The 21,401-nt window shown below is 34.0% G+C and overlaps 1 protein-coding gene across 1 annotated transcript in view; it reads left to right on the top strand.

The window, feature by feature from the left end:
• The window catches only part of LOC111613276 (myotubularin-related protein 2-like), a 73,751-nt gene extending 72,408 nt beyond the window's left edge, over positions 1-1,343 (top strand). The window contains exon 14 of the mRNA XM_023354625.1: positions 910-1,343. Within this exon, the coding sequence (XP_023210393.1) occupies positions 910-1,056 (147 nt within the window). The 3' untranslated portion in view covers positions 1,057-1,343. The remainder of the gene's footprint in view (positions 1-909) is intronic.
• The last annotated feature ends 20,058 nt before the right edge of the window (positions 1,344-21,401 follow it).

Genomic DNA, 21,401 nt, shown 5'->3' with positions numbered 1-21,401 from the left:
CGAAAGGGAGCCAGTATTTAAACGAGGCTTAATTTTCTAAGTTTTAACGATACAATAGCGACGATTATTATTTAAAAAAAAATTTTGTTAGGCTTAACATCGATGAAAATTCAACGCGAAGTAGGTTAATAGCGATATACTAATATACTAATTACATGAGATATACTAATATACTATACTAATAATGTATTTTTTCATATTTTTCGGTTATCCGTCTAACCCCAGTCCCCAATTGAGTCGGGTAATCGATGCTCTACTGTATATATAAAATACAAATCAATTGAAGCACACGTTAATGGATGGCACAAATCTTTAGATCTGAAAAATCTTAGTTGGCAACGTGTTATCAGAATTAAATTCAATGATTTTCGAATTTGCTTATGCCGAGGATTTGTTTCTTTTTTTGTATGGTTAATTCCAAATGGGTGGTAATCGTGTCGAAAATTGTCACTCGCATTAATCCTCACATAGAAGATGTTAGTAAAAATTTTGTTTTTAGCCAAACTTTATTAATGTTTAGTAGTATGATAAAATTCAAAAGATACAAAACAAGTTTTTGTAATTAGTATGAATAGGAGAAATGATTGCAGATGGTGTGTTAGGTGACACTTAATAAATTCGGATTGACAGCGTATCGATATACTTTGTCGAAATAATCAGACGAGAGCATAGTTTGTAGAAAGGAAATATCGCAACTAACTCTTATAGTAGTTCGTTTTTCAAATTGACTGCATCAAAATATTCATTCGGGCAAACTTCTATTACCTTCAGAGGGCTGTTTTGGATGGATAGAACAATTAATCGTACAAAAATCTGCTTTTCTTGCACTTTGTATTAACATTCCGATATTTGTAGTTTGGTATAAACTGTCTCGAACTTCGTCATTAATGTCGGCGTCGATATTTGCAGGAATCCGTACAGCAGCGTAGTCGAGAATTTTTGGCCCTAAAGGCGCAGTTACAGCAGAAGGTAAACGAACTCAAGCAGGAACTGGAAGCGAAGAATGCCAGAAACGCCGCCTCCTCTCCGAGAATCACTTCTCCGGTCACCGTCTGACCGGAATTCGAAGAAAGTAATTTTTCCGGTCCGTAATCCTTTTTACTGGCGGATCCATCCCGCTTTGATTAAAACCGCGCGGGCGAGATTCTTTGTAAGAATTACTCGGCACGTCGATTAGTTTTTTATATGATTTTGTACGTGCAAATCTCTTGGGATGGACATACGAAACGCGAGGACGCAACGAAGATTGGGTCGAGTTAGTTTACCGTCGCTTTCTAGATTTGTAATCCATATTTAATTTGTCTTTGTGTAGAATAAAATGAATTTTTAATGAAGTTTCCAAAGGTCTTTTTTTCTGTTTTAATGCTAGAAAAGGATATGGTTCTAAAGCATTGTTTTACAGAAACAAAGTAAATTGAATTTGGAAAGTCGAATGTGAGTTCTAAACTGCAAAAATATAAAAGGAAAGCCCGGTAAGTTTTAGGTGTGCCTTCTGTTGAAATGATTACCGGAATTAGAAGTTTTCATTGTTAGATTTGTTTTTATTAGAGCGACAAAATCGAAATAAATGGGCCCAAATTTACATATCATAATACCTAACATTTTGGGCCATTTTTATTTCAATTTTCCTTGCTCTAATAAAAACAAAATTTCAAATTCCAGTAAAGTCTATCGTTATCATTTCAATAGAGGACACATCTAAAATGATTCTTTTTCTTGCAAGAAAAGAGAGCTTTTAAAACAGTTTTGTCTCTCCCAATATATAATTGTAACAAGTCGACTGCCTATCGCGGGGATGGGCAACCTTTTTCTACGTAAGGGCTGCGTTTCAAAACTTTTGAACTGGCGCGGCCGCATACCATAGAAAAGAGGAAAAAATGTCGGTAAATCACAATTCTTTATTCACGTGTAATTATAAATTAGAATAGGTATGCTTAATTTAGCTTCTGAAATTGATGTAAACGTAATATATTGGAAATATTTGGTTAAATATTAGCCACCGCTAGTTTTAAATTAGTTTCGATGTGTCTCTTAGCCGGTTTTTTGTTTTAATTTTTACTAAATTCATTGTGGAAAAACTATTGACATAAGTTGTAGAAAATAACGCTTGAATTTTTGCCGCATACTTCCTTAAGCTGGGAAATTGATATATTTATTATATTTTACACGGGCCGCGGGTTGCCCATCCTTGTGGCCTATCGTATAAGACGGGTGACCAAACTACGATCCGCGGGCCAGATCCGGCCTGCCGCCGCACTGCGCAAACCTAAAATATAATTATTTATATGGAAATATAATATTTTGTGGATAAACTTGTACGCATTTTTACTATGTAAAAAATTAAAATGATAGTAATATAATTTTTAGGAAAATCAGTGAAATAAAAAATTCGGCGACTTTTTGCCACTTTGGATATCGGAGCGCTTTTTGTATAAGTACAGTACCTGCAATGAAGTTTCTAACAAATGCGATTACCAGCTTGCAGAGTCCACCAGTGGCCGAGCGGTCTTCGTTCTCCGAACACCGGGAGTTCGGTCGTGGGTTCGCGCTTGGCTCCGATGGGCTGGCCACGCGGAGTTTTCCGGGTTTTCTCCACGTTTGTAACGTCTAAATAGGGGACAGTTTCCCTTAAAAAGTACTAGAGTCGTGCCGGTCATCTATTAACTGCTTTTGAAGGAGGAAGTTTTGAATTGAAAAAAACGTGACTTTCGGTTTGCACGGGAAATTCGTATATAGTTACTCGGGGCCTCTTGTCCCTAAAGTTTCCATATCTGGTCTCGGATTTCATCTAACCCCATTCTCGAGATTAAGACGGGCGACAGCGCGAATTTATAGGTTGCAATTTTTTTAAAAATTGTAGCCCCGTCAGGTGATGGATAAAAAGGATCAATCGGAAAAGTCCAGCTCTAACTCTGACATTACAAAATTTGGAAATAAATGTAGCATTCCTTCCAAAGCAAAATTGTCGCGTTGTACGTGTAAGTAATGAAGACAGAAAAATTCTTATCCGTCAGAAAAGAAAATATCACGGCGTGAGATACGAGCGAAAGTTTCAAAGTTCGATCGACACTCGCGGTCCAAGTGGAACGGAAGTGCCAAATTGATTAATCGATCAATTTAAGAGTTTAGGGGAGAGATTCTTTTAAAAAAGCTAGAAAGTCGAGGAGAAAATGCGGCGACTTCTTCCCGGCTCGATCTGTTATGAAAGAATTTGATTTATTTCGTGCAATGGCCGAAAACGGTATTTCATCAAACGATTTTCGGAGATGGTTAATTAAAAAAGTTGATTTTTTTTATTCTAATTTTTACGAAATTCGAACGTCTTTTAATGTTTGTTCGAAATACGTCACACATGACGATTCGCAATTCGGTTGTGTTTCTGTTCGGAGTCGGAGGTGTTTTTGTCCAGCTCGTAAATTGTGTGCTTTTTTCCGATTTCCAGAAAGAAAAGTGATTTTTAAGGTAAGTCTTAGTCCATATTGCCCCTAGACGTAAGAATTTATTTAATACTAGCAGACCCGGCCACGCGTTGCTGTGGCTCAAAATGTATCTATTATAAATGTATAACGCTTCCCCAGCGGGGGAATTTCGAAAAATCCATTCTTAGTGTACAGTACATTTTTTATAATATTTAATTTTTATTCTTATTTTCATTTATTTTACTTCCTCTTTTCTCTGCCATTATATTATTGCATCCCGTCTATGACTAACAGCATGAATCTACTATGTATTCTTTTGTATTTCTGCCTGGCTGCGCTCGGCGGTGCCAGATGATAAAGATTATTTTGACTGATGACTGTACAATACATTCTCTCGACGTACTCTATTAAAACGCGATCAAACACGCGAAAAAATTCATCTAAAATAGTATAATAGAAGCCGAGTTCTTTTCTGTAAGACTTAATCCTGTCTTCTCCCCCGCGGGAGGGATTTCGACATCTAAATTATATTTAAAAAAACGCCCGTATTCGAATGGAACGTTGTGTGAAAGCGGAAGAATCGTCGCCAGAAGATATCTCGGGTAGGGTTTCTTTCCCGGGATTCCCGCCGTTTATTCCTTACGAGAAAAATCCCGGGAAATCTCGCATTTCAATAATAATTTATCGTGTCGGGTTTTCTTTCTACCATTTATTATACGAAAAGTTGCATTTTGAAGTCTCGCCTAAGAAAGAAATTTTGAGGTTTCGTGCTACATATTATTGCCTATGTTTTACAAGTCTCTACTTGTTAGTTCATGTAATATCATTTATTGTGTTTCCGCTTCATCGAGCAGCGGAGCACTCGCCGAAAGTAAATACCACTCGTCGCACTTTAGTCTCGAATACACATTTATAAGTTAAGGAATTCGTTAAAGCTTACATTCCCATTTATATCCTATCGTTTGTAACTGTGTGATTATTCTAAATTCCTTTATTACTCAATTACTCGTATTTTACAACAATCAAACCATTGTAACGTCAGAGTCATTTGTTTGGAAACATTTTTTAAAAAAAACCAACCAAACCAACAATCAGCAACCTGTAAAGAGTGTAAAGCCGAGATAAAGTGCAAAGGTTGGTCTACTAGTGGTCTTATCAGACATCTGCGTGCTAAGCGCAATATAAACGAGTCTTCTAGTGATTCCGATGATAAAAGTGAAGAACATGGATGTAGTAGTAATGAGAGGAAAGCCTCTCAGCAAAATCTATCATCATTTTTAATAAAACACAATACTTTGCAAGAAATAGTTACAAAGTTGTCTACGCTAGATGGTGTAGCTATTAATTCTATTGCAAAAAGTGAATATATTGGGCAATCTTTGGCAGAGAAAGGGTATACTTTGCTAACAAATCCAACTCGCGTCATGGATCTGGTTCACTCACAATACAAACAGATAAAAGAAAGTTTGATTTCTAAAATTGCGGAGAAAATAACTTCGGGAACAAGGTTTAGTATATCATTAGACGAGTACTCCTCTAAATAATCGCCGATATATGAATATTAATGTACACGTAAGGGAGGGAAAATTTTGGAATTTAGGAATGGTAAGGATTTCTGGTTTTCTATCCGCCGAAGTTGCTGTTAATGTGGTCAAAGAAAAGTTAGCCGAATTTCATATTTCTTTGGAAAAACACGCGGTGGCTTGTGTAACTGATGGTGCAACTGTGATGAAAAAAGGGAAGATTAATCGAATGCGAGCACCAATTATGCACGTGGAATCCACTTAGCAGTGTGTGATGCTTTGTATCAGAAATCATCTACCCAACTTACAATCCCCTTTATTGATGAAAACCAGCCAGAAGTAGATCATCAAAGAGACGAGTATAACATTGATGAAAGTGAAGATTTCACTCGAGGTATTGAGATTGAAAATTTTATTTCAGAATATGAACACTCTAATGAAAGTCTATTTGAAATACATATAGCATCTGAATTGTATGAAATCGACGTCTCTCAAATCACCAATAAAGTCGGAAAGATAGCTAAAACCTTTATTCTTCTCGGGTGACTTACGAATGTGTTACAAGAATACGTTAAACAGGATCGTGTAAACCCTTACATTTAGTGTTGGATTCAAAAACAGATGGAACGGTCTTTTAGATATGCTAGAACGGTATATCAAGATAAGATCACCCGTGTTGAAAACGCTCACTGATCTCAAAGAAGATAAAAATAGTACTCTTAGCCTCGGAAAACAAGAAGTCGGTGTAATTCGCGGCAACGCTAGAACCCTTAAAACTAGCTGTCGAAAAGCTAGGCAGAAGAAAATCTACTCTACTTTCAGCAGAGGATATTACCTCTTTCGTTTTGAATGAACCAAAACAATCGAACGCGGCTTTTTCTAAAAAAGTACACGAATATTTTGTTATCCGCGTAAAAGAGAGAAAGAAGAAAAACTTGATGGGATTGTTACTTTACCTCACTGATGAAAACAAATACAAGAAGTTCGAGAGTGACAGCGCATTCCAACAATCCGAGGCAATTATAACTTCATCGGCAAAACAAATGTTCGATCGCCTTTTTGGATAACCCGCTATTGCTGATTCTAGCGAAGGTAATGAATTCAAATACGTACAAGAATCGCAGACTGTCGCACTACCGAATGAAATGACTTCAGCCGACAAGCTAAATACATATCTTGAAACATCCGAGAGGTCAAGAATACGACAAGAACGGAGAGCAATGAACAAAGAATTAAGTGCCGGAGAGCAGTTAGAAACTGAGTTAGCAATGTTTATAAAAACAAGCGTAAAATCTCTCTTCTTTTGAGAGCTTTGAAAACCATTCCACCCACCTCAATAGTCTGAAAGGGCGTTTTCAGCCGCGGGTCTTTTTGTGACCAAATTGAGAACTAGATTAAGTGATCAAAGTATCGATCATTTTTGTTTTCACAAATGTTTCGAGTAGTATTTTTTATGTTCAACTGAAAATAATTTTTTGTTCAATTCAAAATAATGGTTTTTTTCTCATTAAATTTATGGAACAAGTATATTTTTTTATTTTATCTTTAGACATAAAATAGTATTTTTTTTTCGTAATCATTATTATGTTCATTAGAACTCCCAATGAAACGTTTTATTTTACTCCCATCTTATAATGTGGGAAACATAAATTAATTGGGCCTAACGCGTCGGTATGGGCGAGACTGGCCCTAAAATTTTAGTTTGTTACTAGGAAATAAATTAAATTACTCAAATTTATGACATTCCCGTATGATTTTTTATTTGTATGAAATTCTATTTTATCATCTCACCCCGGAATTTCCCTGAAAAAGAAATTATTTTTTCCGTAATCCCGCTGGAGGCAAATTTCCCGGGAAATGAGAAATCCTAATCTCGGGCCATCGTTTTCGATTTAAAAAGGAAGCTGCGGTGAGCTTTTGTTTTCAATGGACTAATTGCAAATTTTCTTTTTTACAGAATGAAGACGTTGGTGCGGTTTTGGAGGCGGTGGCGCCGGAGGGAGGAGGTCCTCGGACGTTGCGGAACGAGTCTGTCGGACTCGTACCCCGTCCGAAGAGACGTTGGAGAAATGGGGGATCGACGGGCAGCGGGTAAAGAAAACCTTCCCCGAGTGCGCTGGCGTGGAATCCTCCCGGAGTCGGAATTATTCGACGCTACACTCTGGGCTTGGCCAGATCTTCGGGGGTCATCCGGCCACAGACCTTGCTGTGGAAGGTGAAGAAAGTGACGGATCGTCCGAGTTGGCATTTTCTGGTCGGTCGTGTTCTGTCTGTTCGTCCGACTGCCTCGCGGAAGTCGGAACGGGGAGGAATCGGATGGGAGAACCGCCCGAGTCTCGAGATCGTGGTGGCTCCTTGGCCTAGGCGATCTTCGATTTTCCCCTTCTTCACCCGGATGCGACATTCTTACCGGATTGGACACTTTTCACCCGGACTCGACACCTTTTCCCAGAAGTGACCCACGGACTCGTCTCCCGAACGCGGCATTCGGCCGACCTTTCTTCCCAAACAGCTGTTACGAGGATTGAGCTTCCGGTTAAGCTAGGGTAGGTCAGCTCATTCGCTCCTCTCGTAACACTATTCGGTAAGAAAGACTGTCTGTTAAAGGAAATAATAATGTTAACCTTAGATAATAAAGACAGTGAGAAAGCGAGTTTATTTGTGTTTTTTGTAGGAACATTTGGGAGGGAGAATAGAGATCTCCCTCCCCAACTTTACCACGAAGAGGACGAAGCGGCCGTTTATCATACAAGCGAATATTTCCCGAAATCTCCGATGGGAAGAACTCTCTCGTTTTTTTCTCTACGCATCTTATTCTCGTATCGTAATTTACTGTTTTTCTGTTTTTAGACACGCCGAAATATATACTTGGACCACACGCGCGAGCACATACTCACACGGACACAATATCACTGTACAGGAATATATATATTACACAACCCAAAAAGTTTCCAGGTCTGAATTATTTTCTAAAAATTGCATTAATTTGCCCCTGGCAACCGACTTGTGTTTATTTACTAGTAACTTTAGCGCTAAGTAGTACTTGATCTCCCCCCATTCTTATCATTTGAAAAAGTTAAGCACGCATTTCATCGCATTTACGTAAAAATAAGCTTTACGACAGATCTTTTTCAAAAACCTTTTTATTATTGTTTTTGTTTATCTAGATTTTTCCTTGTCAATCGACCTCATTACATTGACTGCAAAATAACATAAATTATGGTGCTAAATTCTCCGACGAGGATTGGCGGTGCCGCGTCGAACAGTTTCTCCAAATATTCTTACGGACGCGCACGGTATATAAAAAAAATTTTTACACGTGTACGAAAAACAGTGTTCACGTAGCGGCAGAATAGTTCCGAAATAATTACCGAAGACAGAAGCCGACGTTTCGTGCCGAAATTCTGATTTAACAGAGCAACATATAAAAAGAATGACTAAAGCAAAGTGCTGCTTTGTAACTTTGCATCGCTTAAGATCGAACCTTCCTCTTATTGGAACATACATCGCATAACCGTCGCATACATAACAGTTATTATATGGACTGACTAGTCACTTTGTACAAAACATTTTCTTCTACGGTATCGGGACAAAGCTTGATGTTTCGTCTAATATAAAGTGCATCTATACGTCGTGATGATAGCCACAAGACATCGTTTACGTATTCCTAAAATAAATAAAAAATGTATCCACGTAAAAATTTTTGCGGCCACTCGTTTAATAACGGCTTAAGATAAAGTATTCACAATGATTTTTCTTAATTTAAAATTTATGGAATCGAGTCAAAAATTGAATAATGTAAACAATATCGAATTGGGCATTATTTTATCTATCTACAAATGGATGGAATTTTCAGTTAAAATTTTTCATGGAAGTGAACAATTAAGACGGTGTCCTGTCTGAAAAAAGCAAAATTATAAATGTATACAATTTTTAAAAATCAAGTACGGGTATCCCTCGTACAACATGATATTCCTACAACGCCATTTCGCTCTAATATAGTTCGAAAATAGGGAAAATCCCCCGTACAAAAACCTCATAATTTTGAAATGCAATTGCAGTCTTTGATATTTTTTATTCAAGAAAGCGCGGTTGTCTCGTATTTGCCAGTGGAGTTTAGTATTTTGAAATTTCAATGTTTTTCATTAAAGAAAACCAGACAGAAGATAATTAATTGTACGATTTTTTTCTTCCTTTTCCTAGCTTCCTGCTCTTAACAAAATTTTGCTGGTGATAGTACTCTAAACGAACCCGAAAGACCAACGCTCTGTTTTGTTTTTATAGATTAAAAAGTTAAAAATTTAATCATATTAAGTAGTAAGGATCTCGTAGGCAAATGCAACCAAATGAAAATCTCTACTTTTTTTCCATAAAATCTGAAAGATAAAGATGTTCCTGATACTTCAGACAAGGTTAATAAGAAAGCTCAGATGATGACATTTCTCAAAAAAGAAAATGTCCTTGTTTAATGGTGTTTAGCCGTGAAGAAAAAATTAATATTAATATGCAATACTTTTGATTGTGATTGTTATGTTTATTAAATCAATCAATAATTTACTCTTAATTATGAAAAATAGTAGTGTATTTTTGCTAACTTTTGGAACCTAACCCTATGTTTTGCATTAGTCCTTTGTTTGTAGCATGGATTTACGTAACCTGGCACTTTTTTGGAACGCAACTACTATATTATCGGGGATGGCTGTAATGTTGAATGTTCGTTTTTAAAATTTGCAACTATTGCAACAATAGATAAGGGGTTAAAATTTGCAACAATGTATAAAAGGTTATTCAAAAATGATGTTGCAAAACTAATCTAATTAACTGTACCCGAAATAAACATGGCAACAGAAATGACACGAAAAAGTCTTGACTACATTGCACTCTGGGCTGGAGGGGAATGGGAAAGTGCTCTGGCCAAACATGCTGCATCATCCTCTGCCACTGTAAGCTATGACGAGATTTCTATTCAGGTGATCAAAAACACTTCACTGAACCAGTAGTGCGCAAACTGCAAAAATTATTCGGGGTCGCCAAATTCAAAAAAATTTATTTGACAATAAAAAATATAAGGTTTTTCTTCAACAAGTAAAATCGTAAAATAAAATTATATTATTTATAAAAATAAAATATATTTTTTGACAAAAACAATTGTCTGTATTAATACTTAATACCTATACTTTGGCAACTGGCAGGCGAACAGACAGTGATATTGATAATGTTGTGACAACAGAAATACATGTTGACACACGCATATTTAGCTTGCAGTACAATAGTAGTCACAGCACAGTAGCAATCATGAGCTCTTTGCAAGTGCATACTTCACATTGAATTCTTATGATGTAAAGTTTATTTAAAAGTATTTTTCATTAAATAAATATTTATACCCATATGCATAAATAAAACCATTGTTTCATAAAATTATGTGCTTTATTCAGACCTCTAATACAGTGGAAACGAAAGCAAATCCCAGAAAGAATTTCATTTTAACTATGTTGACAGCTAAAAAAAATGTCTACTGTCTATCCAGGGGTCGCGACAAAATTTTACACAAAATGAAGGGTCAGAAATGAAAATAGTTTGCGCACCACTATGCTAGATGGCACTCAACAATACTGGCTGCTTAACCTCCAGGTTTCTCCGGACATCAAGCGTAGGCTCAAAATGGACCATATTCAAATTGACTTCTATTCTCAAATCCTCACGGAACGTGGTAATTTCAATTATTACCTATGTCAGTTTGGACACTGGGATGCTCCTGCTGTGCCCATGACAATGTCTCTATTTGGGATTCCAAAATCTCATCTTTTAATCTTTTACTGTGACCAGTATAACAACAGGGAAAGGCTTGTGAGGATTATTGTCGTGGAAGGGTACAATTGGCCCTGTGCTATGGACATTTTAGTCGATAACACTGTGGCCTGTAAAGGTCTCAAACTTTCTGCATTTTGCGGTCTTTGTTGTTGTAACCTGAATCTATGACTTATCCACCTCCTGCAAATCTGGATTATTGGGACAGTATGATGTAATAACTACCTCTTACACAGACTGGTATTGTAGTTCTCTATACGATATATTTGCATACTTAAGTATTATGTCCCAACAATAGCAAGTTATAATATAACAATTATGAAGTATAATATATAAACACATCTTTAGATTTATATCCTTCTACAAAGTACTTCCAACATATGGAGTGCATAAAAATTTATAGTGGTGTAAATATTATATAATACTAGCTGCAAGGACCCGCTTCGCTGGGTTTTTATTTGTATGTAATATAGTTTTTTTTTATATATATAAAAAACTGTTTTTCTAAGTAATCTAGAATCTAGCTGCAAGGACCCGCTTCGCTGGGCAAAAACTAACGATAGTGAAGATTAAGATAATTACATTATAGCCAATCTTACCCGTTTTCACAGAATGCAAGAATTAGGTCCCCCGTTTCCAGACTAATTAGAGAATTTTTACGTTTAGTCAAACGAACTATTTTCAACGTTTCTGGAACGTTTACAATCGTTCTATAATCGAACCAATATTCAAATTTTATGTTCAAATTTAATTCGAACAAAACATTCGAAATAGAAAGCCACTTTCAACCACTTTCAGCCTCATATCTCCCGCACCCTTATAGCTATCGAGACGCAACCACCCTATGCACGAATGGAGACTTGGGGCTACCACCACATACAACACCATTCACGTGCGATGTGTAGTTTTTGCGGAAAAGTGAAATATAGGGACACACACGTCCATTTTTATATATAGATATTGTAATAGTACTGTAATTTGATTTTATAAATAAATGTGATTCAGTGCTATGAACTCTCCATTTTCACCAACTGTCCTTTTTTCCAATTTTTCCTTCAACCTCTTCTGCAATTCTTCTCTACACATCTTCCCTCAGAAAAAACTAGGACCACTAAAAGGTAACGTGTATGTGAAACATAACGAGTTGTCTTTTTGCGTCATTATTGTTGCCATATGTTATTTCAGACAGGATTAAATTGGCTTTATTATGTATACTGGATTATTCAAGAAGGATGGTGCAAAAATAGAATATAGTTTTAATGGACTTTTTGTCCAATCTGTAGTTCTCCCATCTTTTACAAATTTTTAAAGGTTTTATGATCTTTAACCAGCCAGTGTATATATTTATATAAATAATACAGCTATATCAACATTGTCTATAAGCATTTTATTCCTCTCCTTAAATCAGAAATGCCAACCTAAGAAGAGGGCCATCAGTAGCAAGTCATGGCTGGAGAGCAATGTTCCCCATCCACCTACTTCTGATATGATGTCATTGCTCCAATTTTAAGATAATTTATGAATAAGTTGTAATGTTTTAAATTACATCATAATCTGAAACAAATTATAAAATTATAATTGAATATATAAATAAAACCTTATGATAAAGTGAATTTGTTTTTCGAATATTTATTAAATTTGAATAAATCATTTTATAATACAATTATGAGAAATTTATTTTTCAACAAAATGAAATGTTTGTGATTGATGAAGTCTGTCATTTTGTCTACATCACATACACTATGTGGTCTTTTCAACTGACTTTTTTTAGTGTGCCCAATTTCATTCAGAAGATTACATATCAATTTTGGACAGATTTTATCACGATTATGCATGGAAACAATTTTAAGAGAGACCCTTAGTTACCCACTTGCAAATTGGAAGCACTGACATGGTGCAAATGCACCAACTGGTTTGAGACATTGTATGCATAGAATTGCTACTGTGCAAAGTCTTAACTAACACCTATGTGCCTTGTTGTCATTTGTTGCATTATTGAATGTATTTGAGAGTATAAAAGATGTAATTTCTTCACACAATCATTGTGTAGTTTATAGAGGGTTATCTGTAAGTCCATAATTTACTCACTTTCGTAGAAACTATGGAAAATTGTAGTGGTTTGGCATCTATATTAATTTTCAAATTAATTGCAAACAATAAAATAGTGTGATTGAGATCATCCCGTAATCTCAACCACACTATTTTAATGTTTATATTAATTATTAAAAAACTACTCCCCTCTGTTTCACAATAATTGTTATTGGTAACTATCACTCATTAATTTATCTAAGATTAAATATTCACTTTTTATGGGATTATATTATTTAGAAATCATAATTTGCAAGAGATGCAAAACATTTCTGAAATTCTTTCAGAAAATATGCCAGATTAAATAAAATTCAAAATTTTTATATCCTAACTTCTGACAATAAATTTACCTGTAATTATCATCATCAAATTGTTTAGCTGATCCACATCCAAGGATGCGCTATGATCTGAAACAGAAAGATTACATTTACAAAATTTAAAATTTGTAGTTTTCAAATATTAAATTCTGAAAACATTTAATTTTAACAAAAATTTCACAAGTAATGAAATTTGAGGAAAATGCAGGCTCGATTTTAAGTGAAAGTCAAATAAAGTGAGGTGTACAGTCTATGTACAGCATAATACCATAATTTACTTTTAGTAGGATAGCCTATGGTATTATGTTATACATAGATTATATTACTATAGAAGTGTTTGAAAAATTAAGTGAAAACAATGGAATACACCACCCAAATAGCACCTTTTGAATATGTTTATTACAGTGTTTAGGGGAACACCAGGAAAATATCCATAAATATACTATAACTCAAAACATGAAATATTATGAATTATAATACACTTTAAGGGAAGATAATTCAGATGTTGTGGCATTTATTTCATCATGTATTGTACACTTAAAGTGTGGAATGTCATGATTTCTACATGTATTGATGGTTAGTTTGGTTAAGCGTGATTGGTGCCAAATCCTAATGTGCTTTTAGTAGTTGTAAATGCCATATTTTAACTAGTTGTCAATTATTTAAATGTGTTTGTATGCATTTATTCTATTATTGTCAACTGGGACTTATCATATTATTAGGACAAGGTTATTTGCAAAGGAGAAGTTAGTTCTTAATCAGAAAAAAAAAATCTGTTATTTTTCACCTGTTGTAAATTAACAAATTCTTTAACAAACAGCATCCAAAATTCTGGTGAATAGGAAGATGCAACAAGTAGAAAAATTATCAAAAAAAATAGAAAAAATAAAAACGGAAATATGGTATTTAAGAACATACAAAAAGGAAGAAATACAATTACCAACATTAAGTGTTTGTATGCACATTGATGTTATATTTCTGTATGATCTCAAAACAATTTCCTGTGTTTTAGACCTATATCCAACTGAAGAGGGCTAAGTAAGTAATGATAACCAAAATGAATTTTGGGATATGTTAATAAATAAAATGATCAAAATAGTATAATAGAGTTTCATATGTATGATAAGTCCATAAATTTAAATACAATAGTATAATATATATATCATATATCTGAATCTTTACATGAATATAGTTATTTGGATTTCACCAATCTTAATTTTGATTATTTTGAGATCATTTGCTGATATACCCCTTCTATCATCCTTATTCTCCTACTTTAGAGAGTAATGCTCTAATTCTATAGCAAATAGTCATAAAAGGATGACTTAGGTATAGAGTGACCATACATCCCCATTTGTCTGGGACAGTCTCTGATTTCTTGTTTTATATCCTCAAAAATAGAGTAACATTTTAAATAGAACTATTTTATAGCTTTTCTAATGCAATATCAACAATTTATACATCAATAAATAATTTTTTTTAAAAATGATCTAATTTATTTATTTTATAAATATAATAGGAAGTGTTGCTGGACAATTGATTTCCTCCCCAATTTAATAAAAAGGACCCTTAAAAACAATAATAAAACAAAAAATATACATGCAACAAACAAATGCATGGAAAATAAAAAAGATAAAACAAAATTGCATATAAACAAATAGAATACAGATCAAGAGAAAATTAAATGTTATAGACTACAGTGTTTCCCCGAAAATAAGACATCCTCAGAAAATAAGACCTAGCACAGGTTTTGCTGAATTGCGAAATATAAGACCTCCTCCTGAAAGTAAGACTTAGCAAAGTTTTTTTAGTCATAACAGTCATCGACAGATGGTTGAAAGTGGCTGTTGGCTTTTTGAAAGTACAGCCACCGATTGGTCAGCAGACAATCACGCCACACGGCATGATTTGCATAAGACTATGACTTGGGAATCACAGATTTGCATAATGTTATGGCTGGTGATCGCTAATTGGTCGGCCGGGAATCAAGACCCATCACATTTGCATAGTGCTACGGTTCAGTAAGCACTAATTGGTCATCGAGCCCGATGTCGATGCTATGAAAAGGTTAAGTTGAAGCGAGAGTGGGAAGTCCACTCCAGCACGGGAACTTCGTAAGTTCAGTTTGACACGACCGGATATACGTCACTCTCGTTTAAGTTAGACTTGGGAATTTTTTTGTTCAACAATAAATGTGAATTCTTCTTCATGGAAAAATAAGACATCCCCTGAAAATAAGACCTAGTGCATCTTTGAGAGTAAAAATTAATATAAGACACTGTCTTATTTTCGGGAGAAACACGGTAGGTGTTTATATATGTTTTTAAAATGTAATAAATCAATGTAAAAATTGTTCAACATTGCTAATGCTGTGAAAAAAAACAATAAAAATAAGACCTGATAGAAAGAGCTAGCCTAAGAGAAGGGATAAAAGTGCAAGTCATATTACGGGGTTAAAAGTTGGGGAATCCGCAGGAAAAGTCAGAGTGAATAAAACCATTAAAATATTTGTAAAAAGTAAGTGATTGAAATATTTAATGCAATTAATAAAGAGAGAAAAGTCCCAGTCTAGACCTAGAAACATTCAGATTAGGTGTAAACAGGAGGTTAGCAAGTCTGTTTAAAGTAAGGTAGGCATATTTAATCAAATTCCTTAGAAATTTAGCAAAATAAGATGGTTCAACAATTGCCCAATTTGAAAGGCAATCAAATAATGATTGGAAATTAGCAAAGAAGAGGGAACATAGTACTATTCTAAATGAAATGGATTTACAAAGGTACCATAATATGCCTCGACAAATAGCTAAAAATTTTATGTATAAATTTAAGATATATAAAAATTATAAGTTTATCCATTGTTAGACTTCTTTTTCATTCACTCTTAAAACTGATCTGGTTTGGTCAATAAACAATATGGTCACTATTTAAGTATCATTGAAAAGAAAATCAAAAATTAGGAAATTATACTTTTGGTTTTACAAAAAACTGAATAGATCCAAATGCTTCAATTTAAAGTTTATGTATATTCAATGGCAAAAGTAAATTGCAACATCACAAATTTAATGCAAACATTAACCAGGCTAAATCAATTGAATATCAATGTTAACTTAGAAATATGCTTCAAATAACTTTATTCATTCCAACTTTTAATAACTTTCTGAACTAATTTATCTTAAATAAATATTAATATATTTATTTTAGGCTTATATTAATAATAATAATATATTTATAATAAATATTTTAGGCTACAATAAACTTAACACTTACAGTTCTGAATGTATTACTTTATTGGCTTTGTTATATATAACAGAGGGAAAATATGGTGATTGGTAAAAAAAAGCCACCCAAAATTTTTACATTTTTGGACTCTGAACCTTAAAATGTCAAAAAATACAAAAAAATTTGAGTTTTTTCCCATAAGTATGGATGTTAGTATGCGGTGAAGTATGATTTTGTTCACTCTCTGAAGCTTAATAACACATCTGCTTTGTTAAAAATTTCTGAAATTTGGCAAAAAGGTTTGTGTAATAGGGGGATGATGCTGTTAAATTTTGATGATTAAAGATCAAGAGGGGGGAAATAGAGTGGAGTCATGTATTATATCTTGAACAGGATTGTACTTAGAGTTCCTACTCAAATTTTTGTTTTAATTTCCCTTGCTTCCCGACCAACTTTGTACCAATTCCGTGACACTCACATCCTTTACAGTATGGCACATTCACAAAATAAAACAACATTTAACTTCCTATACACATATGTTTTGCTTCTCCAACAATTTAATTAGTTATTTTTTTCTAATTAACATTTATATATTTTTTATAATTGCCAGATTATTAAAAGTAAAAATAAAATATTTAACTTTTCCCACACATAAAACATATGTATGAACAAATTGATACTGAGAAGAAGAAAAACGTGAAACTCGCTCCAAGTACGAAAATTTATTTTCCAGATTGAAGGCTAAACAAAGTATAAGAAAACAAAAAATAAATAAAGATGACATGAAAAATATTGTATATAAAATACCATGCACATGTAAAAATAGCAGTTTTTATATAGATGAAACAAAACGCAAGCTAAAAATATGGGTCAAAAAACATATGTCTGATTTGAATTATCATGGATTAAATTCTGTGTTCCACGATCATTGTGTACTAAATGATTGCAACATTGATAAATCTAATATACAGATTCTACATAAGGAAAAGAGGACATATCACAGAAAATTTAAAGAGTGTTGAGATTATTAAGAACGAAAATAAGAAATGTATAAATAAAAATTTAAGTATCAAAATTGGTGAAAACTGGATAAAAATATTATAAATGTGTTATTGATTATTGAATATGGTTATGGTGTAAATCATCAGCGTTCAAAGTTCATGTACATTTACATAATAATTGTAAAAATCCAAATGTATTATAGGCTAATATTAATATATTAATAATTTTTTGAATTTGTATACAACTTTTTATTGAATACTGGAAATTAATTTCAAATCAGTTTACTGATATACAAGGTCTGTTCAAAAAGTATCAGATCTTTTTTTTCCGTGTAAACCAATGATGCACGAGAGGCCTCCTATGGTGGAGTTGTGGAGGGGACAGTCATGCACAGCTCTGAATTTTTTCCCGCCTGCAGGAAGCGTCAGTCGTTGGCAATCGGCCTATGAGTGAGGTCATGTAGTGCTCTCTCGTCGGATTTCACTAAGCTGGAAAATGACTGAACAACGTGAGCAGCAATATTACATCAAATTTTGCCAAAAACCTTGGCGATACCCGAGTGTAAACCATTCGCAAGATTCAGCAGGCTTTCGGGGACGATCCTCGAGGCCAAAAAAAGCGCGGCAGGTCCGCAGCAATATCAAAGGTCATGTTGACAGTTTTTTCGACTCTCGTGGGGTGGTGTGTCGTGAGTACGCACCACAAGGCCAAACCATCGCAAAGGAGTACTACCAGGAGGTCCTTCGTCGTCTTTCCGATACAGTGCGACGCAAACGACCGGATCTGTGGTCGATCAAAACTTGGCAGCTCCATCGTGATAACGCATCCGCCCATTCTGCGCATCTGATTTGGGCTTTCGTCGCCAAACACAATACTCCTGTGGTTCGTCACGCTCCGTACTCTCTCCACATGGCTCCGTGTGACCTTTGGCTATTTCCCAAGCTGAAAATGCCGCTAAAAGGAACCCGAATTTAGTCAAGAGAAGACATCGTGCGGAATCCGACGGACCGGCTGATGGCCATTCCAAAAGATGCATTCCAGCAGTGTTTCCAGCAATGACAGGAACACTGGGAGAAGTGTATACATTACCAAGGAGACTACTTTGAAGGGGATTAGGGTTTTGTACCTCAAAGTCAATAAATTTATTTTTGCTGACCAAAGGTCCGATACTTTTTGAACAGACCTTGTATATGCAAATTAGCAAACCAGATTGTATCACTGGGATAGTTGTGCGCAAGATTTGTCTGTAAAAGTTACAACAGTTATTGTGTGAATTCAGGTGATGTGTCAAAATTTAAATTACAGGTAAAACAGATGTTATGATTTTCTGTAAATTCAATTTATTTATATGAGTATTATTTATATAAAAAAAAAGTTTGTCAAGATCTATCGATCTGTTCATTCTTCACTCAATCTATGGAACTTGATATGGTCCATTACGTATGCTGTCTGTATGTTTGTAATTGCTGCATATTGTACTTTTAAGGTGTGTTTTTTAAATGTGTTATATCTACGTAATGTTTAATTCGCGTATGTATATGTACATTTTCTCATGTTTGATTTTAATGTTGGGTTTTTAATGTTTGATTTTAATAATGGCTGAGGAGGGCTAAAGCCCGAAACGCGTCTTGTAATTAGCATCCCAACCAAATAAAAGATGAATAATCTGCCAAGTGTTTGAAAAGAGTCACTATATTTATTGTGTCAGTATAAAGCAAAATTTACAGTTTTTTATAAAACTTATCCCTACCTTCAGAATTAAGCTTTTTGCCATTTTATAATAANTAACTTCCTATACACATATGTTTTGCTTCTCCAACAATTTAATTAGTTATTTTTTTCTAATTAACATTTATATATTTTTTATAATTGCCAGATTATTAAAAGTAAAAATAAAATATTTAACTTTTCCCACACATAAAACATATGTATGAACAAATTGATACTGAGAAGAAGAAAAACGTGAAACTCGCTCCAAGTACGAAAATTTATTTTCCAGATTGAAGGCTAAACAAAGTATAAGAAAACAAAAAATAAATAAAGATGACATGAAAAATATTGTATATAAAATACCATGCACATGTAAAAATAGCAGTTTTTATATAGATGAAACAAAACGCAAGCTAAAAATATGGGTCAAAAAACATATGTCTGATTTGAATTATCATGGATTAAATTCTGTGTTCCACGATCATTGTGTACTAAATGATTGCAACATTGATAAATCTAATATACAGATTCTACATAAGGAAAAGAGGACATATCACAGAAAATTTAAAGAGTGTTGAGATTATTAAGAACGAAAATAAGAAATGTATAAATAAAAATTTAAGTATCAAAATTGGTGAAAACTGGATAAAAATATTATAAATGTGTTAGTTATTTGGATTTCACCAATCTTAATTTTGATTATTTTGAGATCATTTGCTGATATACCCCTTCTATCATCCTTATTCTCCTACTTTAGAGAGTAATGCTCTAATTCTATAGCAAATAGTCATAAAAGGATGACTTAGGTATAGAGTGACCATACATCCCCATTTGTCTGGGACAGTCTCTGATTTCTTGTTTTATATCCTCAAAAATAGAGTAACATTTTAAATAGAACTATTTTATAGCTTTTCTAATGCAATATCAACAATTTATACATCAATAAATAATTTTTTTTAAAAATGATCTAATTTATTTATTTTATAAATATAATAGGAAGTGTTGCTGGACAATTGATTTCCTCCCCAATTTAATAAAAAGGACCCTTAAAAACAATAATAAAACAAAAAATATACATGCAACAAACAAATGCATGGAAAATAAAAAAGATAAAACAAAATTGCATATAAACAAATAGAATACAGATCAAGAGAAAATTAAATGTTATAGACTACAGTGTTTCCCCGAAAATAAGACATCCTCAGAAAATAAGACCTAGCACAGGTTTTGCTGAATTGCGAAATATAAGACCTCCTCCTGAAAGTAAGACTTAGCAAAGTTTTTTTAGTCATAACAGTCATCGACAGATGGTTGAAAGTGGCTGTTGGCTTTTTGAAAGTACAGCCACCGATTGGTCAGCAGACAATCACGCCACACGGCATGATTTGCATAAGACTATGACTTGGGAATCACAGATTTGCATAATGTTATGGCTGGTGATCGCTAATTGGTCGGCCGGGAATCAAGACCCATCACATTTGCATAGTGCTACGGTTCAGTAAGCACTAATTGGTCANATGGCCATTCCAAAAGATGCATTCCAGCAGTGTTTCCAGCAATGACAGGAACACTGGGAGAAGTGTATACATTACCAAGGAGACTACTTTGAAGGGGATTAGGGTTTTGTACCTCAAAGTCAATAAATTTATTTTTGCTGACCAAAGGTCCGATACTTTTTGAACAGACCTTGTATATGCAAATTAGCAAACCAGATTGTATCACTGGGATAGTTGTGCGCAAGATTTGTCTGTAAAAGTTACAACAGTTATTGTGTGAATTCAGGTGATGTGTCAAAATTTAAATTACAGGTAAAACAGATGTTATGATTTTCTGTAAATTCAATTTATTTATATGAGTATTATTTATATAAAAAAAAAGTTTGTCAAGATCTATCGATCTGTTCATTCTTCACTCAATCTATGGAACTTGATATGGTCCATTACGTATGCTGTCTGTATGTTTGTAATTGCTGCATATTGTACTTTTAAGGTGTGTTTTTTAAATGTGTTATATCTACGTAATGTTTAATTCGCGTATGTATATGTACATTTTCTCATGTTTGATTTTAATGTTGGGTTTTTAATGTTTGATTTTAATAATGGCTGAGGAGGGCTAAAGCCCGAAACGCGTCTTGTAATTAGCATCCCAACCAAATAAAAGATGAATAATCTGCCAAGTGTTTGAAAAGAGTCACTATATTTATTGTGTCAGTATAAAGCAAAATTTACAGTTTTTTATAAAACTTATCCCTACCTTCAGAATTAAGCTTTTTGCCATTTTATAATAATTAAAAATATAAAATGTTTTAAAAATAA

This window comes from Centruroides sculpturatus, unplaced genomic scaffold, assembly GCF_000671375.1.
Source record: "Centruroides sculpturatus isolate CEXI.00-Female unplaced genomic scaffold, Cexi_2.0 scaffold1401, whole genome shotgun sequence".
Taxonomy (NCBI): Eukaryota; Metazoa; Arthropoda; class Arachnida; order Scorpiones; family Buthidae; genus Centruroides; species Centruroides sculpturatus.
This window is presented reverse-complemented; position numbering and strand designations above follow the sequence as displayed.